This window comes from Squalius cephalus, assembly GCF_949319135.1.
Source record: "Squalius cephalus genome assembly, chromosome: 10".
Lineage (NCBI taxonomy): Eukaryota > Metazoa > Chordata > Actinopteri > Cypriniformes > Leuciscidae > Squalius > Squalius cephalus.
In genome coordinates, this window is record NC_137131.1 from 31,067,925 (window position 1) to 31,094,046 (window position 26,122).

The window sequence follows — 26,122 nt, forward strand, 5'->3', positions numbered from 1 at the left end:
TGCAATGGAAGTGAATCAGTTAAAAACTAATTTAAGCTGGACAATAACTTTATTCTAGAGCTGCTGTAAAGCCAAAACAATCTCTGTTATTTTAATTTCCTATTATCACTGTAAAGCTGCTTTGAAACAATCTATATTGTAAAGGCGCTACATAAATTAAGGTGACTTGACTTGACCAGAGCGCTGCAGAGGAACAGCAGTCCAGGCACCGACCTCTGAAGAGCGTACCTCAACGGCGAGCGATAGGTGGCTTCTCAAAGACAGCATAGCCGAGTGAAGGAGAAAGATTCTGAGGCAGTAGCGCTAGGCAATAGGTTGGACCCGTCCCTCACTCGAGTGCCATTGGCTATTGCTATTGCAATAGCATGATTCAGTCAGGCTTCAGCATTTTCAAAGAAAGAAGTTTCCCCAAAGCGTCAGCTAATGATGCAATGTCGAGAAACCTACCTCGAAAGGGAACTACTGTTTCAGTAATGAGGACTTAATCATTCAGACTATTTTTAAATATATTATGAATCGTTCATTTAAATATTATAACATTATGACATTTTGCTTTATGTCCTGTTTCATTGTAGACGGTAAGCGATAGTGTCGTCACGTACACGTCACGTATTTCGGTACAAGTTGGTACTGAAATTAAAAAAATGTGACGATACCAGCATTTCCCTCTAGCATTTTGAGTGCTGTTGAATGGATTCAACTGCTAATCATAATCAGGATAGCAGGAGACCTGAGCAACGGGAGTTAGATCAGTCAGAATCAGAAATCGATGTAGTGGAAAAGGCACCAACGTCGTCTGTGAGAGAACATCACTGATCAACTTGTGAATGATGTTCTTAGAGTTGTGCTGTCACTGTTTAGTGACATCATTGTATGTTCCGGGAAAACTTAAGTTGTATGGTCAGTCTCAGTCTCAGTGCCTTTTAATTGCTGTTTTTGAACCGGAAGTGCTAAAATGCAACTCGTTTCCGCACTTTGGCCTACAAAGTGATGACATACCTGCAACACTCTATTGGAATAAGAACTAGTACTGGAATAAGAACTATCTTTAACTGTACCTATTAAAGAATAAGCACTAGTAGCAAATAAATAAAGAAGCCTACCTAATGGAATAAATAGTATCTAAAAAGTAATTAGTTGCATATACTAGTGCATTTTAAGGATTAAATGTTAAAACGGCTTGCCAACCCGCAATCGAAAGGAGCTCATGTTGGCTGTGTTCAAAATAGTTCATAACCTTATACAGTGCACTATATGAGTGAACAGACATTAGTAGTGGTGTCTAAGACAGTAAAAATTGAGTGCATTTTATTTAATCCCACATTACACTTTAATAACGAGCCCCAGCAGTTCGGACAAGCAGGCAGCCACAGGGCGGAAGTGAGGAGTGGAGCCGAACATTTTCTTTTATTAAATAAAGTCAACAAGCTGTCTGTAATATTGTCACGATGTGGTGAACTAATTTATATATTAAAGTGTTTATCTGCCAAAAATATTGAATCTGTGCTGCACACGTCTTTCTCATTCATTTTTATTTACTCTATTGTAGGCTATTTTCCTGTGGTCAGTTCACTTATTTTTTTGGATAGGGTGTTGTAAATGAGCTTTACAATTACTGTATGCTTTGTATTTATTATTTATAAATAGCTAATAAAACGTTTACGTTTATGAACAGTTTTTTTTTGCATTTGTGAAAATATGGATATTCATTTTAATCATATGCAGAAAGGCCATGATACAATGGGCTTAAAATCAAACAGTTTTTGTGTTTTAAGATGAATTCATTTTTGTATGAAGTTTGCATTTTTTAAAATTTAATTATAGCTATTTATATCATATATTTTATAAAATATTGGTTTTCATATAGTGAAATGCACAATTCATTCACTTGTTCTGTATAAGTCTATATGTCACACTCTGTATAAATATTATTTGTAACAACATGAACACGAAGGAAATAATATTACATTATTATTATTACATATTACAATACAGTCAAATGGTAAACTAGAATACGGCAACACATTTTAATATAGGCTATTAATTTATAAAATAAAATAAAAAAGTTGTATATCGCTGAACTAACAATGAACTATTGATTGTGTAGCATGATTAATAGGCTGGGTTGAAATATTTATCATTGTACAGGTACTTTTTTTTTTAAAGTAAAGTTTGGAGATATCGATCCGATCAATTTGTGAAAATAGCTCACATCTAAAAAAGAAAATTGCGTGTATAAGCTCCGCCTCTGACTCACACTCTGTGGCTGTTGGGGTTCTGCAGCTGGATACCATTGCGGCTATAGATACCCAAGCACTGTGAGCGCCACACCGAATGAATTCTCGCCTTTCACCAGAAGATGGTGACTGCAGCCCTTCCATCACAGCGTGAATCGAACAACATAAGTATGACAAAGTAAAACCACACTCAAAACAAAACCATATTCTCCAACGATTCACGATTCATTGTAATAAGGTGGTTGGACAGCAAGTTACATCATATAGTAAATGCACCCCTGACTGGCTATTTCAACTTTGATGTGAGAGATCCAACTAACTCTTGATAGTTGGAAACAGAAGAACAACAAATAAACTGAAAACACATTCTTTAAATGTTTTATTTTTCCACATACAAAAATTCCATATACAGAAGTCCCTAAAATTATAATGAAGGCTGTCAAAATTATAAAAATGAAAAACCTGGCACCCTGAACTTCACAGGAAAATGAGAAGGTCAGATCTTAAAGGACCTTCGGACTTCAGTAATGCTAATTCAATGTAGTATGGGTCAGGAAATGACATGATGGTATTCGTGTCATGGTACTATTTAATATCGCTAACCATTACTAAATAGGAAGCAGAGAGGATGATGCAAAAGATATAAGAAATGCATTGGAACAACATTTTTCAGTAGCCGGTGTATTACCAGTCTTAACTGCTCTAGAGAGATATTGTTGGTGATTAAGCTCATGGGTTAGGGTTAGCCACAGGGGCAAATTGTTGATCATGAATTGACTGGTCCTTGGCAACTATGTAAATATTAGCCCTCACAAACGGCAAATGGTCTGTATGAAGTTCAGCATTATCCTAAAAAAAAGTGTATTTATTTAATGAGGACTTTTATATGCCATGGGCACCTTTACGGGTAACCAAGTTCATTTCTGGATCAAAGCAAAACAATTCCAACAAAAATGCAAAGAAATAAAATAAAATAAAAATGCTAAATCTCACAAATAGCATTCTAACAAAGTTTTAAAGATCTCATATTTACTTTATACTGAAGGTTTAGAAAGAATACAATTCTTGCAGTCACTTGATTTTGTGTGCGCAAGAGTAGACAAGAGTAGAGTTTTGGGGTTCGGTTGTCTACTAGGAAGAGGAAAGGAGCAGCACAGCACTAAGTTGTCATATGTGCTGTCTTAAATGACAGTCTCTATATAAACTAAATTTCAATGGACTTCCCATTTTATTTCTTTTGGATACACAAGAGAAGTAAAATTAGTAAATATGTTTCAGAGGGAGAGCAAAAAATAAAATAAAATCAAAATGAGAACAACTGTGTATTGCTGAGATAAATTGAGATAGTAGTTGCAGACAGGTTAGTTCCTGTCAGATTAAATATGAAATGTCAGTCAACATATCAAAGCTGAAGGTTACAGAGATGGGAGATTTTAAGTAAAACCTTTTACAGTAATTTGAGCTTCAAATAGCATCAATATTTAATTCCCAACACTGAATATGACTTTTTGGAATAATGTTTGTTGACGCATCTGGAAATTAATCAGGAGAGGACCTATTTCTGAACTTATAGTTATATAGTTCTTTATAGTTAAAGGCAAGGTGATGTGTCTTTTAACTTCAGCATGTGAGTTTACTGCATGCCTTACATCACTGCACACTTCTTTTCCTCTGATGGGGCGTTTCCATCAACCTTTTCCATTTCCAGAATAATCCTCTTGAAAACCTCTACAGCTGTCTGTAAAATTTAAATTTCTTTTAAGAAGGAGAACATATACACAAATGACCAAACTGTACAGAAAACAAATATATGCTTATTACAGAAATGTGTTAACAAAATGTTTTGTTAAACTAACTGTAGCAAAAGTTCCTATTCAAGATACGAAGAAGGTGTTACCTGATTTTCCTTAGCGGACGACTCCATGAAAGCAGCACCCCAAGAATCAGCTAGCTTCTTGCCCTCTTCTGGTTTAATCACTCTAAATTAAAACAACAAAAAAGAGAGCATGACAGAGTGGGAATGCTTTGCCTTCCACCACAAAATGTTAGAAAACCTTAAAGTTTTAAGGTCTGGAAGACAATTTTGTGGTCTGAAATGTGATAAATATTTAAGAACTCCTTGTTGCTGAATATATTACAAATAAAAGCACAAAAAGACATTAAATTACATTTATGAGTAGTATTTATGAATTTAATGTTAATAACTTAATTGCAAAAAAAATTTGTCATTCATTTAGCCATACATTAACAGAAAATACAATTACTTTTTATAACATTTTGTCAAAAGTATCTAATGGTTATATATGGCAAATGAGACAAACGCCCTTTAAACTAGGATGGGTTTGAACAGGGTTTCCACTCTTTCACGAACACCAGATCCAAGGACTTTTTAAAGCACCTTTTATTTTGTATCAAGCACAATATAGACAATAAAGGTGGGTTTGTTACTGCCAACATGGACAATATTAACTGTAAAACAGTTTACAGTTTATTTTGACTAAAAAAACGACGATTTCAACAACAGTTCAAATAATACAAGTTGACAAAAAAAGAAAAGAAATGGATGAGTCAAAATTCTAAATGATTATAGCTACATATTAATTTAAAATATTATATATAATCTAGATACCTGATTATTCTATATATATATTTTTTAAAGCACATTAGCTCCTTATCAATCCATATTTACAACACTGTGTGAAAATATGGGTCGATCTTCGCATTGGTCTGAACAAAAATGGGAGACGTGCTGAATGAAAATGCAGTTTCAATGTCTGACAGTAGATGGCGGTTTTGGAACAGCAGAAATATATTGTTTTCCCCAACTTCTGTAAAACTTACTTCTGTAAACAAAGCAGCACAGCGCTTATAAACACTACTTTATTAGGGATTATTCATTGGAATTTTGATTAGCCAATTTTTAATAGCTCAATACTGAGTCAACCAAGCATCATTGAATTTGCCCTTCCCTGCTGGCACTGCTCATGATCATGATCCACGCACTCACGCTGCTTTCCCCCGTTTTCCTCCTCATCAGAAACGCGGTTTCAATCTGGCTTTTGCAGTGCATAAAGGCCAATTTTTGTAATAGCACCATTCTACTCTAACAAATTTTACTTCAAGTTTAATTCAAACACTTTCAAACTGGCTGGGTAAAATTGGGATCCAGTATGTCTTAAGGCAAAAACATCAAAGGCTTTATAATAGCGCTACCTGTCAAGACGGATGGGCGTATGTTCGACAAGTGGCGGGATTTGAGACTATTCTACCAAGTTTAACACAAATTTGAAGTTCTACACAATCTAGTTCTACAAAAATTCAAAATAGAATAAAAATAAATAAGCCAACACCATAAAAAAATAGCAATATAATAGGGTTTAAGTGCTTGGTCCCTAAAGGTGAATAGGTGAATATATAGTTATGCTTACCTTTCCATGTGAAGGTCTTTTTTGTTCCCAACTAGAACAGTAGGTACCCTGGGTAAATATGTAATATTTATGACTACATGTTTTATGACCGTGTGAAATATTTTGACCATATGTTCATGAGTTTAAACCACACTTACTGTATCTTTCCAACCATATCAAGAAGCTTGTCATGTAGAACCTGCACAACTTCAAAACTGAAAACAGAGCGGATGTTTATGTTTACATTGTGTTGGCCTCTGAGAAATATTCAAATAAGCATCTAAGCCCTTACAATCAGAAGAAAAATAACCCATGTCAGAATTTAAGGTTAAATAAAGGTACTTCTTCTCAGCCAATACTAGTGTTAGTATAATGGTATTGAAAAATAGTACAATGGTTTTGAAAAACAAAATATTAATACAATATGAAATTGTTTTTGCTTTAAAACAAACAATGAAATATATTTCTGGTGCCAATCCTGTTCTTGACCAGTGTTTCCCTGGGCGAAATAAAGCCTGTCTAGAACCAGCCCTGTTTCTCCACAGACTTCTGATACAAAAGTTGATACAAGGTGATATACGTGTCGTTTATGTGACTACATAACCAGTCCAAAAACAAATATGATGCGTCAGTGTTTGTGTAAGCAGCACTTCTGCATTATGTTGTTCACGGTACCAGAAGTCATTCTTGTGTACCGACAGATCTGGCTGTAAACTGTCGGTAATCTCTTCAAGTACTTGCTTGTGACTGAGACAGAAACTGAACCCGCAGATTCATTCTCTCTCATGCAATTTAACATATTAAGACCTACAGAGTAATGCATTGCAATGTTATTACATTGCTCAGAGAGACTGCCATAACAATTAGTGGAATCGATTTTTCCAGCCCAAAATATGTCAGTAACCTGCACCAGAACCATGCCAGAGTAAAAGGGGTCTTGACAGAGCCAGTGTTCATGGTTTCAGCATTCTATTTGAATTGTTATATTTATATCTGTAGTATAGTATATGGTATGGCAGTCATAGTGGTTCTCTTACGAGAGGTTCTCTCGTACTGCGTAATATCTTACGCTATGGGGAAAATCTCTTTTCCGCGAGATATTGAAGCCAAAAATTATCCTTAATTTTGTAATAATGTAAAACGCATTGCGGCAGCATGCAGACGAGACGGCTCGCGTGCCTATTGACTGACCTGCTGCAACTGCAGCAGCCTATCGAGAGAGGCCTCTCGTGACGTCAGATCCAATGAGGGCGCTTCGCGCCCACTGCGTCACGTCCCGCCGAAACAGGCATGGCTTAGGCCTGTAAATATAGCTCGACAGGCTGATAGAATCTTTTTTTTTTCATCTCTTCAGCGCTGGATCCGCGCCGTCTGAGAAAGCCTTTCAGCGAGACGAGCCACACACTCTCATTGCACTAAAAGAGCCCGGGCATCTTTTTCAAGATGCCCCTTTCCTGTGGCTCGTGCCGAGCCCCACTCAGCGACGGGACCGCCATGTCATCCGCGTTTCCTGCCTGGGCGAGAAACATGCAGCTCTCGCGCTCGCCGACAGCGGCTGCCCTCACTGCGAGCTGATGCCCGTGGTGACTCTGAGGACTCCCCTGGCATCTTTCGTCGAGACTGCACCTCCGCCCGCTGCAGTGCCGTGCCGTAAAGCGCCGTACTCAGCAGGTCCCGGAACCTCCTCCAACCCGCAAAAGCTCGCCGGTTCGCCCGCCAGCTTCGCCGCCTGCTTCGCTCGAGTCTCTCACTGACGGACAGCGGCCGCCGTCTGCCGCCGCTTCCGTCATAGATGACGATTACAGCTGCTCTATCCTGGCGTCGAGCAGTAAGGAATGGTCGTCCCTCTCCCTCTGTTCGAGCCGCGCAAACTGTGCCGCTCACAAGGGATGTCAGAAGCGGACGGTCACACGGCTAGCTCTCTTTACGTCACAGGAGAGCTTCCCCGCCCCCGCGCTCAGTTCGCGCATGTCACTCACCGGCGAAAGGCGAAAAGAGTGTTTTAATCCCGCCGAGGCCGGACCAACCTCCATTTCTCACACATTTCTCAGTCCCCTCTTAAGTTCAGGCGACTGGAAATATCAGTATTGCAGTATACGAGCCTGTTATAATACATGCACGCCTGCAAACTAACGCTGACGCAAAACATGATGACGCTCTCTGGCTACTCGCCCCTCTTCCCGCTCTCTCTCTCTCTCTCTTTGCTTGTGCCGCGCAAACTGCGCCGTTCACAAGGGATGTCAGAAGCGGACAGTCACGCGGCTAGCTCTTTACGTTACAAGAAAGCTACCCCGCCCTCACGCCCCGTTTGCGCGCAAAGTCTTCCTAGCCCGCCTAGGAAAACGATGGTGTTCAAGTCCCGCTGCGGCCAGACTTCCACCAAAACTTCCCGCTCGTTCAGTTCCAGAAAATGTGACTGTTCCAGTGTATTTTGCAGTAAACAAGCCGGTACCACAGCCCGTTTGCCTGCACTCAAACGCCATTTCTGCGGCGACCCAGATAAATCTCATAGTGTATTTCTGGTGTCCCGGCCACGGCCGATGGTGTTATGAGTGTAGAAAAATGCCCACTGCCCAGTGTTCATTACTACACACAAGCACAGCCCGCCACATTCCAGAGCTCGCACACATAAAATCAACTCATGTCGATTGTGCATTAAACGTAGTGATTGTGCCCACAACCCAGTGCCCACGAACACTACACACTGCATGTCTCACGTTTTCTGTGGAAACGAAATCCGGCCACGGCCGATGGTGTTATGAGTGTAGCAAAATGCCCACGGCCCAGTGTGCATTCCTACACACAAGCACAGCCCGCCACATTCCAGGGCTCGCACACATAAAATCGACTCATATCGATTGTGCATTAGATGTAGTGAATGTGCCCACGACCCAGTGCCCACAAACACTACACACTGCATGTCTCACGTTTTCTGTAAAAGCGAAACCAACGCACATACAGTCAGCTCAAGCCGACGGCGTTTTCAGTGTAGTAAATGTGCCCGCTGTCCCGCGCCCACATTCACTCACAAACCCACGGGGCTCACCCCGCTCGCTCTCTCGCAGCAAGCTGCTATAGGAGAATCGAGCGCAGGCAGACCGCCTCAAACGCTGCAAGCGCAGCGTCTGTGTTACAGCACACCGGGGCTCTCCGGTCGCCACTGCGTCGCGACCAGAGCCCAGATTTCATTCAACCCCTAGCTATTCGTGCAAGTGCATGGGCAAAGCTTCCTGGGGTATCAGAATGGGTGCTGAACATTATAGAAAGAGGCTATTCGCTACAGTTCACTCGACGTCCCCGCAGTTATGCGGCGCGAATCGATACTACGGTAAAAAAAGTAGCACACCTACTTCGAGCCGAAATAACGAAACTGTTGAGCAAAGGGGCCATAGAGCCTTTATCTCAAGCTCAGAGCGAAGGGGGGCTGTACAGCAGATATTTTCTGGTAGCTGAACAAAGCGCTTGCAAAACGCCGGTTCAGAATGCTCACAACCAGAAAAATCCTCACGCAAATTCGCCAAGGGGACTGGTTTATGTCAATAGATCTGAAGGACGCGTATTTCCAGATACAAATAGCGTCACGTCACAGGCGATTTTTGAGATTCGCCTTTGAGGGCCAGGCATATCAATACAGTCCTGCCGTTCGGCTTGTCCCTGGCACCCCCGTACATTTACGATGTGCATGGACGCGGCGCTCGCACCCCTGAAACTCCGGGGCATGCGAGTGTTGAACTACTTGGACGATTGGCTGATTCTAGCTCAATCACACTCAGAGATCATAGAGCACAGGACCATTTTACTCGAACACCTCGAGAATCTGGGTCTCTTGTCAATTGGGCGAAGAGTTCACTGTCTCCCAGTCAGAGAATATCTTTTCTGGGCACAGAACTGGACTCGCTGTCTATGACAGCGCAACTATCGCCACAGTGCGCACTGGATATTCAGCGCATGACGGAATCCTTCCGCTGCGGCGCTATTGTCCCGCTCAGAAAATTTCAGAGAATGCTGGGTCTCATGGCCTCAGCATCGTCAGTACTTCAGCTGGGTCTGCTTCGCATGCGCCCACTGCAGTTCTGGCTAAAAGCGCGAGTACCGCGCAGAGCGTGGACCTCCGGTCTGTTTCGTCTCAAGGTCGATCAGAAATGCGTCTCAGCTCTGAATCCTTGTAAAGCAACCGACTGGTACCAATCAGGTGTAAGCCTGGGGACTTCCTCGAGTGTGAAGGTGGTGTCTACGGACGCCTCCACCTCGGGATGGGGAGCGCTGCTCGAGGGCAGACCGTTCTTCGGCCAGTGGTCAGAACGGGAGAGGCTTCTGCATATAAACTGCCTGGAAATGTTGGCGGTAGACAACGCGCTGACGCGTTTTTGTCCCCAGATAAGAGGACACCACATCTTGGTCCGCTCGGACAACATGTCAGTGGTGGCTTATATAAATCGCCAGGGAGGTATCAGGTCCCGAAACCTTTACAGGCTGACGGAACGCCTCCTGGTATGGTCTCAGCACAATCTGCGCTCGCTGAGAGCAGCGCACGTGCCAGGCCTTCTGAATATAGGACCAGACAGACTGTTCAGGAACAATGTTCCGACAGGAGAATGGTCTCTACACCCACAGACAGTCAAACTGCTGTGGAAGAAGTTCGGCAGAGCGAAGGTAGACCTGTTTGCGTCTCAAGAAAACGCTCACTGTCCGGAGTTTTTCTCCATGTTTGCCCGCTGCCCGCTCTATGCTTTTCCCCCCGTCACGCTCCTGCCTCAGGTATTAGAGCGAATCAGGGAGAATGGATGCTCAGTGCTACTCGTGGCTCCGCTCTGGAAGAACCAGGCCTGGTTCCAAGTTCTGATGCAGCTGACAAGCACTGGCCCATGGCCAATACCAGTGAGGAGGGACCTCCTATCTCAGGCCAAGGGCTCGATTTGGCATCCTCGCCCAGAGCTATGGTCCCTACATGTGTGGGCTATCAACGGTACCCGCTAACCTCCCAGTGGGAGTGTTAAACACGATCACGCAGGCTAGGGCCCCGTCTACCAGACGGCTCTATTCCTCAAAATGGTCGGTGTTCTCTAGCTGGTGCACAGCTCGTGGCATATCACCCCAAGACTGTGGGGTGACGGAGGTTCTCTCCTTCCTACAAGAGCTACTGGATAAGGGCAGGACCCCATCCACGCTCAAGGTTTACGTGGCGGCCATAGCAGCGTTTACTGAACCGGTGCTCGGCCAGTCACTCGGAAGGAATGATTTAGTCATCCGCTTCCTTAAGGGAGCTAAGAGGCTGAATCCTCCTAGACCTCCTTCAGTCCCCGTGTGGGACCTTTCTACGGTTTTGGAAGCCATGAAAGGTGCCCCATTCGAGCCAATCCAAACGATAGATGTTAAACACTTGTCTTTCAAGACAGTGTTTCTTCTGGCTCTCACTTCAGTGAAGCGCATAGGGGACTTACAAGCGCTCTCAGTGAGCGCGACGTGTATGGAATTTGGGCCAAATGACTCGAAAGTCATACACAAACCAAGGTACGGGTACGTTCCAAAATCCCTCAATACACCTTTTAGGGCACAGGTGATTTCCCTGTCAGCCCTGCCGGTCTCTGAGGAGAAGGACGCGAGCCTCCTTTGCCCGGTCAGGGCATTAAGAGCTTATGTGTCTCGCTTGACTGTCTTCAGACAGACGGAGCAGCTCTTTGTTTCGTTCAGCGGACGTTCTAAGGGACTAGCTGCGTCGAAATAGAGTCTATCCAGGTGGATAGTGGTTGCTATAGCCCTGGCTTACACTTCTAAGGGCCTGCAGAGCCCATTAGGTGTCAGAGCGCACTCCACTAGAGGCATGGCCTCGTCGTGGGCTTGGTCTAGTGGGATTGCCTTGCAAGATATCTGTATGGCGGCAGGCTGGGCCTCCCCGTCTACATTGATAAGGTTTTATAACCTAGAGGTTCCCGCTTTGCAGGCTAAGCTGCTTTCGGTCCAATAAATCAGCATTGTCTGCCCCGATGCTATTGGCTCAGAATACTGAAACTGCTCGAGCAACGCTCGCGGATCGATCAAATATCTCTGTAGTGGCTATTTGTCCATAAACTTAAACAAAACTAATAATACCAAACTTCTCAAATGGCCACTGAGGCTACGTCATGGGTTAGGCTTTACGCATGGTTAGAGGTACCAAAATAAACTAATGTCCATAGCAAAAGATGAGTTCGAGGAGGTTTATTTACACATATAAGCAAGCTCACAGACATTTCCTGCTGCCTCTCTCACGCTGTGGTAAAAAACCATATGCCCTCGCAGCCCTCCTGGTTCCTCCCACCTTGACCTATTTATGCAAATTAACATAGCACCACGTGACCAATAAACGACAATGTAAATAAACAAGAAAATAAGCATAAATGCAAAATAAAGCAAGTTAACTTTTAGCAAAAAAAAAGAAAAGAAATAAATTAGACTATAACTTAAGCCAAAAATAAAGTGCAAAATAGCTCCAACAACCCAGCCCCTAATTGTGACGGTAATTTACCCACAATTAACCTTAGCTTTTAGCACAAAGGAGCTATTTCCTGATTATAACCTAAGCACCAAGCTTGAATCTTGCATCTTCAGATTTTCCATGCCTGCAAAAAACAAATAGATAGAAAACAGAGATAGGAGAGAGAATGAGATGCATAGTCAATTGTTAGCCTCCAAGAGAAGACAGAGCTTGGTTATTGGTCTGTCCAGGATGCTGGTCTTCGTTTGGACCTTCACAGAGCGGACCAGTCCTCTTGAGTCAGCTGTGGTACTTAGAACTCTGCCCATCATCCATGAACCTCTTGGAGCTGTAGCATCAGCGATTACAACAATATCTCCTGGGATGAAGTTTCTTTTTTGCTTTGTCCATTTTTGTCTTTCTTGCATTACAAGCAAATACTCTGATGTCCACCTTTTCCAGAAAAGCTCCGCAACGTACTGCACTTGCCTCCATCTCCTCTTAATGTACAGGTCAGATTTTTCGAACAGACCTATTGGCAGAATGGGCTTGCCTTTCAGCAGGAGAATGTGATTTGGAGTGAGCGCTTCCAAGTCATTGGGATCTTCTGAGACCTTAGTTATTGGCCGGTCATTGAGTATTGCTTCTACCTCACAAAATAGTGTTTGCAGGCCTTCCTCGTCCAGCAGTTGATGTCCAACAACAGAGGTAAGTACACTGCGCACAGAGCGAATCAGACGCTCCCAAACGCCACCTTGGTGAGATGCAGCTGGGGTGTTAAAACTCCACGTCACTCCTTCCTGCACAAAAGTCCTTTCAATTTTAGAGTGATTTAAAGCAGCCAGAGCCTGCCTCAGCTCCTTCTTCGCACCAAAAAAATTTGTGCCGTTATCTGACCTCATACTTGTCACAGGTCCTCTTCTGCAGATAAATCTTCGCACAGCATTGATGCAGGAGTCTGTGTCGAGGGAGTTCGCCACCTCCAGATGTATTGCGCGGCTGCTCAGACAGGTAAATATCACTCCATATCGCTTCAGCACAGTTCTCCCTCTCCTCACATCCAGTGGTCCAAAATAGTCCACTCCCGCATTTGTAAAGGGTGCGTTATCAGGCACAACTCGTTCCTCTGGTAAATCGGACATCTTCTGTTCTCCAAGTTTTCCTCTGTACCTTCTGCACACTGTACATTGTGAGAGAATCTTCCTGGCCGCAGAGTTGGCATTTATAATCCAATACTTCTGTCTCAATCTGTGCAGCATGTGATTGCGTCCAGCATGTCCAAGTTGGTAATGGATGTAACGTAATATGAGCTGGGAAACATGCAGATCCTTCGACAGAATCACAGGATGTTTTACCTCCAACGGCAGGGCAGATTTAGACAGGCGTCCACCAACTCTGAGGATGCCATCTTTGATGAAGGGGTCGAGGCGATACAGAGGGCTGTCTTTGGAAACAGTCTTTGGGTCGTGTTTTAGTGAGGAAATTTCAGTGCTGAATCTTTGGTTTTGTGCAAACTGAATTATTGCCTTTTCGGCTTCCTCCAAGCGCTCTGGTGTCAAGCTGGATCTTCCAAGTGCGGCTTTGAATTTTTTAAGCTCCTTTTCCACATTTTCATTCTGCTTGACCACATATTCTTTCCTCTTTCGGCTCAAAAGTAAAAGTCTTTCTTTCAGCTCCAACAACCAGGCCACTGATGTTTTAAGCTTTCTCCAGGATGAGAAATAGTGAATGAGCCGACTGAGGGAATTGTCACTGTGTGTTGTAACAGCATTCACTTTAAGTTCCCCTTTTACCTCTGGATCATCAGATGGGATGGAGGAGGAGTCCAAGTCGAGTTTTGGCCATTCGGTGGAAGACAAATGCAAAAAGTCTGGTCCTTTTAGCCATTTTCCTTTCCCAAACTCCTGAGCTCTTAGTCCTCGAGATGCTTCATCTGCAGGATTATCTTTGGTGTTTACATACCTCCACTGATCTTTGTCCGTGGCTTCTCTTATGGTGCTGACACGGTTGGCAACATATGTGTGAAAGCGCTTTGTTTCATTGAAGATGTACTTGAGAACAAGTAGTGCTATCAGTCCAGAAAAATGACCTTTGCAATGGCAACTGTAGCTCCTTCAACAGCATTGTGTTCACTCGAACCGCAAGCACAGCTGCAGCAAGCTCAAGGCGTGGGATGGTTAGTTGCTTTAGAGGAGCAACACGAGCCTTGCCTGTGATGAATGAAACATGTACACTGTCAGTACTCTCCAATCTCAAGTATGAAACAGTGCCGTATCCTGATTGACTGGCATCTGAAAAATGATGCAGTTCTGCTTTCACTTGTGTTCCAAAGTTCTTGGGTTTAATGCACCGTTCCACTTTAAATCCACTCATATGCTGAAGTTCAGAGAGCCACTCAGACCAATGTCTGGAGACGGCACTGGGGACTGGCTCATCCCATTTGAAGTTCATTCTACACAACTCCTGTAACAGTAACTTGGCAGGGATTATGAAAGGAGACAGAAAACCCAGTGGATCATAGAGAGAGCTCACCACAGAAAGGATGCCCCTCCTGGTGTGTGGACGTTCCTGCACTGCCGTCCTGAAGCTGAACGTGTCTCCTTGAACACACCATTGCATCCCCAGAGCTCTTTCCACAGGGAGTTGGTCCCTGTCCAAATCCATGTTCTCCAAACCCACTGCTCTGATATTGATGGGAATAAGTGCAAACACATTTTGGCTATTTGTGACCCACTTTTGGAGATGGAAGCCGCCTTTTTTACAGAGAGATGTTAGTCCATGTATGAGCTTCACTGCATCTTCCTCTGTCACAGTGGACTTAAGACAGTCATCCACATAGAAATTTGTTTTGACTGTGCTGAGGACGTCGGGTGAGTATTGCAGTGCATTATCCTCAGCAGTTCTTCTCAGTGCATAGTTTGAGCAGCTTGGAGAGGATACAGCTCCAAACAAATGCACGCACATCCTGTATTCCTCTGGCTCCGTTGTAGTGTCTCCATTGGGCCACCATAAAAAGCGCAAGAAGTTGACATGCTTGTGTGGGACCCGGACCTGATGGAACATGGCGTTGATGTCAGCCATAACAGCGATGGGCTCTTCTCTAAACCGGAGGAGGACACCAATAAGCGTGTTAGTGAAGTCTGGGCCCTGCAGGAGCTGGCTGTTTAATGATGTACCTTTGTAAGTACAGCCGCAATCGAACACAACACGCAATTTCCCTTTGGTTGGGTGATGTACACCATGGTGGGGAATGTACCACACCTTTCCTTGCTTTGGAGTGGGCTCATTTGTGGGAACCTTTTCTGCATATCCTTGCTCGAACATGTTGTTGAGGAAATTAATGTATTGAACTTTGAATGAAATATCTCTGTTAAATCTCCTCTTCAGGCTTTGGAGTCTTTGTAATGCAATGCAGCGATTATTTGGCAAAACAGGATCTTCAACTCTGAAAGGTAAGTCAATGCAATAATGTTCATTGTTAAGCACTGTTGTATCCTTCACAATTTTCATGAATTTAATGTCTTCTCTTGACATCTCAAGTTGTTCATCATATGTTCTTTCAGCAAAGCCATGATTGTACTGCTGCATCAACATATTTTCCAAGTGCTCCACAGATATATGATTAGCAGTTACAACGGTGCATCCTGATTTGACACCAGCACCTCCAGAGTCTCCAACACGAAGAGGCCCGTTTATGACCCAGCCAACTCTGGTCCTCACTGCATACGGTCCACCACATTGACTGTTTATTAGTTCCCATGGCTCCAAAACTTTGGGAGAGTCAGTTCCAATGAGCAAGTCCACATCTGCATCTACTTCATGTAGCCTAATGCTACTCAAATACGCCCACTTGGCAACATCATCCTGACATGGCACATTGACTTTGGATACAGGCATTTCTGTTTGTGTCAGAACAGATGGCAGCTCAATAAAATCCTCTGTATCAAAACCAGACACCTCCAGACCAATTATCACAGTGGTATTAATGGTTTTAGTCTGTCCCATTGTCCTTAATAGTATGTTACAGTTTTTACCTGATACTCCCAGCCTTTCAGCCAGACTTGCAGTGCAGAAGGTACCAGAGCTCCCAGGGTCCAAGTAAGTCCAGGGTAAGTGTGCACAACTTTATTACTTTTCTGACTTTTCACCTGCACAGCCACAATGGAGAAAACAGCAGTATCCTCTTCACCAGCCCCAATATGACCACACGTCTGCTGCTGCCCGGATACAGTGCTCACAGTTTCTTTGGAGGTTATCCTTGTAGTATCCTCCTTCTCCACATGCAGGACAGATGGGTGTTTCCTGTGACACACTTCACAATCCAACCGACTCCTACAGTCTTTGCTTGTATATTTCAAGCACCCAAAACAAACACCTTTCTCCTTTAGAAAGTGAATCTTGTCCTGTTGTGTCTTTCTTTTAAACTGAAAGCATTTTTCCAGAGTGTGATTGGTGAAATGGCAGAACAGACATTTGAGCTGGTTACTGTGAGCTGTTAAGTTTTCCTTTTCTTTATGTCCATCCTTTATTGCATTGATGCTGGTGGCAAAGGTACCACTTTTCCTTTTCTGCTTAACTTGAGTGGATAGCTTTGTGTGGCTGGCTGGGGAAACATCATTAATATTTCCAAACAGCGGGTCTGAAACAATTTTGACTTGTTTTTCAATAAAATTTACAAAATCAACAAACACTGCTCTGCTTCCAGTTTGTTCCAGTATGTCACATGCCACATTTCTCCACTTTTCCCTCAGTTTGTATGGGAGTTTCATTAGGATTGTCCTGAGGTTAGCTGGCATGTCCAACTCCTTCATGTACTTTATATGATGTACTATATTGGAGCAACCTCGAAGGAACAAAGCAAATGACTGCAGAGCGTTAACATCCTCAGGTTTTATTGAGGGCCAGTTGTTGATTTTGTCCATATAAGCAGAAGAGATTTTGTGTTCACTGCCAAAATGTTCAATCAAAAGTGTTTTTGCTCTTTGGTAACCCGATTCAGAGGGCAGATGCTGACAACTTCTTACAATGTTTCTTGGTTGCCCCCTAGTGTACTGTTCTAGGAAGTACAAACAATCACTGAAATTTTGAGTTTTATCCTCAATACAATTTTCAAAAGCTCTGAGAAAAGATTTGAAATACAGGGGATCACCATCAAATACAGGTATATTTCTCATAGGCAGAGCAGAGGCTGTGTTTTGTTGGACCAACAGGGCAGTAATTTCATTTTGACGCTGCATGATGTTCAAAATGTCCGGAGAGTTGGTGGATTGATTATTGTCATGAGCATTTTGCAAAACCAGTGGTCGTGTACTTTGTCTTTGAGAAACAGGAATAACATTAGGTATGGGTGGTTGTATTACAACATGTTTGGGTTTAACACCAGCAGAGACAGAATTTAATAAGCGACTGGAGGAAGGTTCAGAGTTTTCATTGGTGGGCACAAAACGTTCAGCATTTGGATTTAGTTCATATTTTCCTGGAATTTCTGACCTTTCCAAGTAAGAGTTCATGCCATCTGATGTTGTAGATGCACATTTTGACACTTTAGAGCCACACTTTGAATTTATTTCCAGAACCTTCAATTTTGCATTTGTCACCTTTAATTCTGCCTCCAGAGCAAGTTGTTCCTTTTCTCTCCTTAAACGTTCCCGTTTCTTCCGTAATTCCTCTTGGTCCTTTTCCTGTTTCCTTCTTGATTCCTCTTGTTCAAGTCTTATTTGTTCCTCCTGCGCCTCCAAAATGTGCTTTTGTTTTAGAGCAGCCATGCGCTCCTGTAATGCTGCTTTATCTGCTTGCGCTAATATTTTTGCAGATGCACTGGATGAAGTTCTTGACAGTTTAGAGCCAGCTTTTGAGCGCGCTGCAGAACCTTTATTGGATACACTGTCCTCAGGCCTAATATCAGTTTGATTATCAGGTGGTTTGATTGGAAGTTCATATGAATGACCTGCATTTGATAACCACCCTTTGACATCATCAATAAAGTTTGAAAACAGATTTTCCTTTTGTTCAAAATATTTATCTTGTTTTTCCTTTTCATCCTGAGGTATGTTCAGTGACACAAATGACAAATGATGTTGTTTTGCCTCATTAACACATGTTATCATTTGATCCAAAAGAGACTTGACTGCATCAATATTGTCTGCAGAATGCATCAATTTATCCATTTGATTCATGCACAATTTGGCTTGTCTGCATTTCGTCGATCTCTTTTCCTGACACGTTTGCATGAAAAACATCATTCCTTTAGCAGTAAAACTTGTGCGCCTCCTTATCGAAAGCGCCGTGTCACTTGTGGCTTTGGATGCAACGTCAGACATTTTTACTTTCTATTGATGTTGGCCAGGTGCACACACAGTTCTTTGCAAAGGTTGAATAAAGCACGTACCTTGCGGAACTTTTTTTGCAGCGGTGGTTGCCTTTGCGCACGGAGTTGAATGCGCGCAGTGATTGTTGTTGCGCGCGGCCGTGCGCGTCACCTGTGAAGGCTTTGGGCCAGCTTTTGCGAATCCCAGTTGCAACAAACATCAATCCTCCACTCCGTAAATGCAGCTCCAGCGCTCCAGTAGCGTCACCGTTATCCAGTACGGTGTCCAGGGAAGCTTTACACTGTCGGATGGGTCGGATTACTTGATGTTTGCGCTGTATCCAGCCCGCGCCTCCGCCACTCCTAGGCCCAGCGTTGTCTCGAGCATCCAGGTGAGTAATCCACTTTCAAAAGGGTAATCCAGCAAACAACGAATCCAATTTCCAGGTAAACCAACGATATACATCCAGGGGCGGGTTTTTTACTTAGTGTAGTGGCTATTTGTCCATAAACTTAAACAAAACTAATAATACCAAACTTCTCAAATGGCCACTGAGGCTACGTCATGGGTTAGGCTTTACGCATGGTTAGAGGTACCAAAATAAACTAATGTCCATAGCAAAAGATGAGTTCGAGGAGGTTTATTTACACATATAAGCAAGCTCACAGACATTTCCTGCTGCCTCTCTCACGCTGTGGTAAAAAACCATATGCCCTCGCAGCCCTCCTGGTTCCTCCCACCTTGACCTATTTATGCAAATTAACATAGCACCACGTGACCAATAAACGACAATGTAAATAAACAAGAAAATAAGCATAAATGCAAAATAAAGCAAGTTAACTTTTAGCAAAAAAAAAGAAAAGAAATAAATGAGACTATAACTTAAGCCTAAAATAAAGTGCAAAATAGCTCCAACAATCTCTAACGGGCAGTGTCTAAAGTGGGTCGCACACTGGACGCGCAGCTCAGCGCCGCGCCGTGCCACGTCTAGGACAACTCTCACCTGAAAATCCGTTAGCATCAGCAATTTTCTGATTTCTGTAAATAAATATAAAACTAAATGTATATTGCAGCACGGGGTGAAGTCCGTATATACATTAACTACGATTTGAGACACATAAATGTAAACTTAATATAAAACTATGTAAATGGCGCTTTGTGGCGCGGCAGGATTTTGAACACGGTCCTGAGCCGTTGCTGGGCGCCGCGGACAGATGCCGAAAGGCGCCGCCGGTGTGTGTACTCTCATAGAGAATAATGTGTTCGAATTTAAAAGACGTGGCGCGGCGCGGCGCTGAGCTGCGCGTCCGGTGTGCGACCCCCTTAAGACCCATTATATTCATCTGTCCAGGCCGATTTCTCGCCCTGACAGTGTGGAACTCTATATATTGCCCCTTATAAGGTGCTACTCATTTAGGGAATGACGCTGTCTTAGCCCCTCTTCCCGGACTCTCTGTGAGTCCCTGATGATCATGAACTATATGAGCCCCAGGCACCTGCCCTTGGGACTTTGGTGTTGGATCTCAGCACACACGGCGTTTTACACTGTGTTCCCCATAGCGTAAGATATTACGCAGTGCGTAAGATATTACGCAGTACGAGAGAACCTCTCGTAAGAGAACGTACTCGGTTACTAAAGTAACCTCGGTTCTCTCTAGAAGAGGGAACGAGTACTGCGTATCTTAGCCGTGCATGCAAAACGCTCTGGTTTGCTTCGGCGATGAAAAACCAGATTCTATCAGCCTGTCGAGCTATATTTACAGGCCTAAGCCACGCCTGTTTCGGCGGGACGTGACACAGTGGGCGCGAAGCGCCCTCATTGGATCTGACGTCACGAGAGGCCTCTCTCGATAGGCTGCTGCAGTTGCCGCAGGTCAGCCAATAGGCACGCGAGCCGTCTTGCCTATGTCTGCATGCTGCCGCAACGCGTTTTACATTATTACAAAATTAAGGATAATTTTTGGATTCAATATCTCGCGGAAAAGAGATTTTCCCCATAGCGTAAGATATTACGCAGTACTCGTTCCCTCTTCTAGAGAGAACCGAGGTTACGTCAGTAACAGAGTACGTTATGACAAAAAAAGACACCATATTTCAAATGTTTTTATTTTTACTCTACTAAATAGAGTACGTTTACACAACAACATTGTACTAAAAATGGAAAAGTTTTTCCTTCGCGTTTTCCGCATATAAACGATTTTGTCAAAACAATCCCTGTTCACACAGATCCGTGAAAATGACTAAGAAGCCAGTGGTTGGCAATGTCATTTTGTAAAGAACACTACCTGCCTGTACACTGAACGGGTAATATGAATGTCTCCGTTTTCACAAATTCACATTTTTGTTGTTTACACAGAGACAATAACGCTATCATTTTCAAAAGTTTGCGTTTTCAGGCCCCCAAAATGCAGATGTCGTGTAAATGAATGGCCAAAACGCACAAAAAAAAGTTTCCCATTTTTAGCTGAAAATGGTGTCGTGTAAACAGCCCCAAAGTTTAATTAGTACACTAATGCAAGTTTGATACGTGTACCAAGTAGAATTAGTGCATATATCTGGTAAGATTTAAATATGTTATTGCACATTTGAAACAGCAATTTTGGTCATAAATGGCATCAAATCTGTAAATTGGAGATGTCATTCATGATTAGCCTTTGAGGGTTTAGTTTTAATAATAATTAGTTTGTTGTTTTGAGTAAGCTGCCTTGAAATTGTGCACACTACTTCTGTATCAACGACGTTATTTGAACAAAAATATTTGTGTTTCATGTTTAGGTAACTAGTATAGCTGACTAAAGCTTAAACGTGGTCTGCATGCTCAATTCTTCTGAACTAACTGGTAAGTTTTACATAGAAAGCACTATCATGTATTGGTTAGGCAGTACAAAATGTAAAGTGAACTGCCGTGCCCACAACTCTTTTGTCTTTTATCTCCACAAACATTTGAATCTGCACTTCATCTCTATAGTAAGTGTGCAGAAGATCTGTTGATTGGTGTTGTAGGTTACTGTGCTTCTCCTTTCCCCTCCTCTGCTCTCCTTTCAATTTTATGAGCCTTTTCAAATCTGTGATGTGATATGATGACCAGCACTAAAATTAGGGATTATGACCCTTTAAAGAGTTGTTTATTTTCTTCGGTCTTGCACAGTCCATGATGTAAATTTCATCATCAGCAGGACCAGCTGCAAGGACTGTGCATGTGCAGTCCAAATTTTCCAGCCTCACGTCTGAGTGCTTTGCCTTCTTGTGTGCCTGACCGAATTCACTGCACTAATGTTTCTAACAGGGCTGTTCAATTAATAAATGATCAAAGAATTTGGAAACAACAACAAAAAATGTTGAGTTTGAAACAGCATAAAGATGACAACCAAGAGAAAGTACCACAGATCAGTCGTAGTACACATGCATCACATTTGTCCATTCAAGCTCATGGCCAATAGATTATACTCAAAAAGAATAGAACTGACAGAAAAACAAAGTCAGAAACCTAACAAAGATGCAAATACAAAAACAACACTGGGTATATTGATGAGTCCAAGAATGAAGAACAAAATAAAAAAAAAAGAGTGATTACATAACCATGCAAGTTTGTTTATTTGCATTATTAACCTGTCACTTAAAATTAAATGGTCAGAGGAGACCAAACATTTAAACATTCCAGTTGTATGACTAAAGAAAACAAAACAAAACATAAAAGAATAATAACAATGCAAGTAAGAAAAAAAAAAAAACCTGACCTTTTCATTGAAGTGACAGAGTACACCAGAACGTAACCATGAATATCCATAGAATGAGACTGGGGGAAAATGGAATACTCATCCTAAACAGAAAAGGGGAGGGGAACAACTGGTATGAAAAATGATGAAAAAAGAAAAAGATTTAAATAGAAAAATTGTAGGGGGTCTTACCTGTCCAGCAGTGTCAACTAACTGGAGATTGAAATCCTGGCCATTCACAGACACCATTTTATTAAAAGCTTAAAGACAAACAAAAAGATTTTAAATTGGGGACCAAATGTCATGTAGTTGTATGAATTTCCACAATTCAGTCACCATACTGAGAAAACACAAGCAGGCATTAAAACTAAATTATAAATTACAGAAACACATACATGATATGACATTTCAGTATCAAATTTCATAGTTAGTTAAGCTGACAGGTGTCACTAAAACAATAGCAACTATTACTGATCACTTGATGAAATACACTAATTTTGTTTACTCATTTTTATTTAAATTCATTGAAATTAATTAATATTTGAAAATAACCAATGATCTGTTAAGCATTATGTAACAATGTTTGTTAATGAATAATTAATGTTATGACGTAATGCACAGTAAACTTGCCTAAACATTAAAATAAACTAAAATCCAAAAGAAACAAGCAAAACAATAAAAATATAAATTAATAATAATAAACAAACCTGGTTATAATATGTAGTTCTACAGACTTAAGGACAGGGTTTATTTCACATGGAAAGAGGCATGGGTTCTCCCAAATTAGTACCCATGATTCAATGATTGATTGTGCCCAAGGCACCACACTGGCCAGAACCGGTCTAGCCCACTCTCATACTTTTGTACAATACTGTGATGATTCTTCTACATCATACAACGGTCTTAAAACTAGGATCTACTAGTTGCTAGCTACTAAATTTAATGTATTTGACCATCATGGCATTTTAGAGTCATGCAGGCTATAATATTAATAATATAGCAGGTCAAAGTATTTCAGTACTCACTGTTTTCAATAGTAGGGTCGTAGGAATCTACAAATTGTCCTTCTACAAACTGTATCGTGAGGGAGGATTTTCCTGTTGTAAAATAAATAAAAATGATTAACAAAGTAATGTTAAAAATAATTAGTAACAAAAACAGAGACAGCTATTATAAGGGTTTTGAATGACATTAAATATTATTATTATTTTATTATAATGGAAAGAATGTTAAAGTGTTGAGAAAGCTGCTTACTGATGAAGAGTATGCCACCAACACATGTAAATGTACTGATACTGTAAAGCAATCTTTTTTTTTTTTTTTTTTTTTTTAATGGACCCATGAACTTCATAAATACAGATGATACGGATGATATTGCAACCTCTGCCCAAATCGGAGTAAAAGATTCTCAGTCATTTCATGGGTGCGTTAAATATGACACTGGCTTGATACATGGCATAATGCATTGTGAAAATACACATTTTGAATGCTAATACCAATTTTGTATGATTCCATTAAGTCAACATACAGTATGGGATAGTAAATAATAAGTTGCAAAATAAATGAAATGAAAAATAAATTTCATTGTTCCTTCTGCCCAATTTCTTTTGAACATTTTTAGCGTACCGTTTTTAATGAACCCATGAACTTCACATATGGGTAAATATAGATGGGTCGGGCAGTCGTAGCCTAAAGGTTAGAGAGTCAGACTGGTAATCCGAAGGTTGTCGGCAGGAAACGACTGAGGTGCCCTTGAGCAAGGCACCTAACCCCCAATTGCTCCCCAGGTGTCACAGCAAAACATGCCTACTGCTCCTCCGGATGTCTGTTCACTAACTTGGATGGGTTAAATGCAGAGGACAAATTCCAACTGTATAGGTTACCATACTTGGCCTTCACATGCCACTTTCAAATCTTATTGAACCTTCTGCCCATTTCCTTTCGGCATCTCTGTGTTAACTATGATAATGAGAACTGATACAGTGTGACCTTGTATCAAAGTACAAAGATTAAACAGTTTGTTCATAACGCACTGAAAAAACAATAATAATAGGCTATATCTATCACATTTGAGCAATTAACTTTACAGCTTTCCCCTAATTCAATACAACTACTGCCATTGAGCATTTAATTTTAATGGATGCAAACAATATCACACTAATGTGCTTTTACATTATCATTTAACTTCATGACTCACTGCATGTAAAAATTTTGGTAGAGCAAGAGAGATATAGTTTGCTGCCCTCAACTCGCAGACAACCAGCAGACCTAATGGCACCAATCTGCAAACAACACCACAAGACCTGCCACTTCAAAGAGGCAATACATCAAATATACAAGATTTCACAGGTGGTTGGGCGTGCAAGATAAAGCTATGCATAGGTTGATATTCATCTACAAATACACATTTTCCACATAAAACCGAACACGGCTAACATAAACAAAAATGATGCTCATGTATGGTGGCTTAAAATATCTACATTTACAGTATTGTTAGAACCATTTGATTTTGAAATGTTGATTTCTGAGATGGCACAGTAATAATTCTTCAAATTTGGCATTTTTGGAACAGCCCTCATATTACACGCACCCTTAAAAATTATCCACACGGGGATATACTCAAATAAACCTTGGTTCATTCATATGTATTGTCTCAAATGTAAAGTTTATGGGCTAATTAAAACAGAATGGTACCGTAATTGTTCAAACTTTGACGGAGAAACGCAGACTCAAATTGCCTAGAGAAAATGCAACAGGACAGCTTATTCTTTGTTATCGTACATGTCAATTTCCTCACAAGACAATTAAAAATGTTACAGTGCAATTCGGGGTCTACTCATTCTGATTATCCCAAAAACTTGATAGGGCACTACACTGTTTACCATTCCACAGTGTCATTTTTTACGTACCCTTGAAAATGACCGAGAATGAGCGCTTTAAATCCCTTTATGGACACAGCGCCATTCACATCGACACGTAGCGTAGCGTCATTTAAGGTGGAACGGAAAGCGATTTCTTTTTATCTAATCGAATAATTGGTTATAAGGGAAGTGCAACGCGTTACAGATCAATATTAAGACATGCTTACATGTTACTAAAATTGCCCGATTGATGATATTCGAGTATTGGTCGGCATATCGCGCGTGATGAGACTGAAGAAGCACGTTGCTAATTCTTGCCAGCACCATGCGCTTTTCCATTATGTCGCCAAATGCTGCTGCGCGTTTAGAAGCTTGTTGACAGCATCGAAATAAATACGTAAATTTGTAAATACTTAAAACTTAAAGTGGCTGGAAACCAGTAAACAGCTCAAATGAAATGTAAGTTAACGTTAATGAAATAATTGCAATAACTCTGCTAACTTAACGACTACATAACATCAAATACTTCCTACTCAAAAATTGATATCAAACACTTACCAACTGACCGATACCCCAATACAGCAATCTTTCTGTATTTAGGTTGAGGCATTCTTTGAAAATAACTTTTGAACGTCAAAACCAAACTGGAGGTTAAAAAAGAAATAGTTTATCAAACATTAGAGGTATATCACGTGATAACAACAAACTTTTCCACGCCCTCCAGAAAGATCTTCATCATTGTTTCTGTACCATAAAATGAACTTTTCGGTTGGTGGATGCTGTATAATCAAAAATATTTTTCTTGGGAAGTAAACATTGAGCATACAGTGACGTCTTAAACCTACGACGAATGAACTAAAATGCTTATTCACTGCGGTAGCGTGTCTTCTTCTTCTAAGCTTAATAGCGGGTGGGAAACTAACTGTTGGTGCATTTCCGCCACCTATTGGGATGGAGTGTAAAGCGTTGTTTTGTGTGTGTGTGTGTGTGTGTGTGTGTGCGCGCGCGGGCGCGGGCGCGGGCGCGGGCGCGGGGGAGGGGGGCCCAGATAGCACACTTCTATTTGATGTGATATTTACATCTGGAAGACGTATTTTTAAGAGTGTTTGCTCATCTGCAATACGTCTATAGGACGTTTC

At 41.8% G+C, this 26,122-nt stretch overlaps 1 protein-coding gene across 3 annotated transcripts; it reads right to left on the reverse strand.

Moving 5' to 3' along the window:
• Window positions 1-2,599: 2,599 nt before the first annotated feature.
• Window positions 2,600-25,890, reverse strand: rhebl1 (Ras homolog, mTORC1 binding like 1). Of its 3 annotated transcripts, XM_079882875.1 has the most exons (9): window positions 25,734-25,890; window positions 25,542-25,627; window positions 23,148-23,219; window positions 22,315-22,382; window positions 22,144-22,226; window positions 5,803-5,859; window positions 5,666-5,713; window positions 4,135-4,216; window positions 2,600-3,975 (listed from the first exon to the last, which is right to left on the reverse strand). In XM_079882875.1, the coding sequence occupies exons 1-9, from the start codon at window positions 25,805-25,807 to the stop codon at window positions 3,883-3,885; spliced, it is 663 nt and encodes a 220-aa protein (XP_079739001.1). In that variant the 5' UTR covers window positions 25,808-25,890; the 3' UTR covers window positions 2,600-3,882. The 3 variants fall into 3 exon arrangements, with proteins under 3 accessions (XP_079739001.1, XP_079739000.1, XP_079738999.1); XM_079882874.1 differs by lacking the exon at window positions 25,734-25,890 and having other exon boundaries at window positions 25,542-25,722; XM_079882873.1 differs by lacking the exons at window positions 5,666-5,713; window positions 5,803-5,859 and having other exon boundaries at window positions 25,734-25,888.
• Window positions 25,891-26,122: the final 232 nt, after the last annotated feature.

What these genes read in the sequence shown, in the direction of transcription:
- rhebl1 (XM_079882875.1), bottom strand. Translation starts at nt 25,807, where the DNA reads ATGCTCAATGTTTACTTCCCAAGAAAAATATTTTTGATTATACAGCAT. An exon ending in TAGTTGACACTGCTGGACAG is followed by an intron (nt 22,227 to 22,314) that starts GTAAGACCCCCT and finishes TTTTCTGTTTAG; the next exon opens with GATGAGTATTCCATTTTCCC. An exon ending in CGTCCGCTAAGGAAAATCAG is followed by an intron (nt 3,976 to 4,134) that starts GTAACACCTTCT and finishes TAAATTTTACAG; the next exon opens with ACAGCTGTAGAGGTTTTCAA.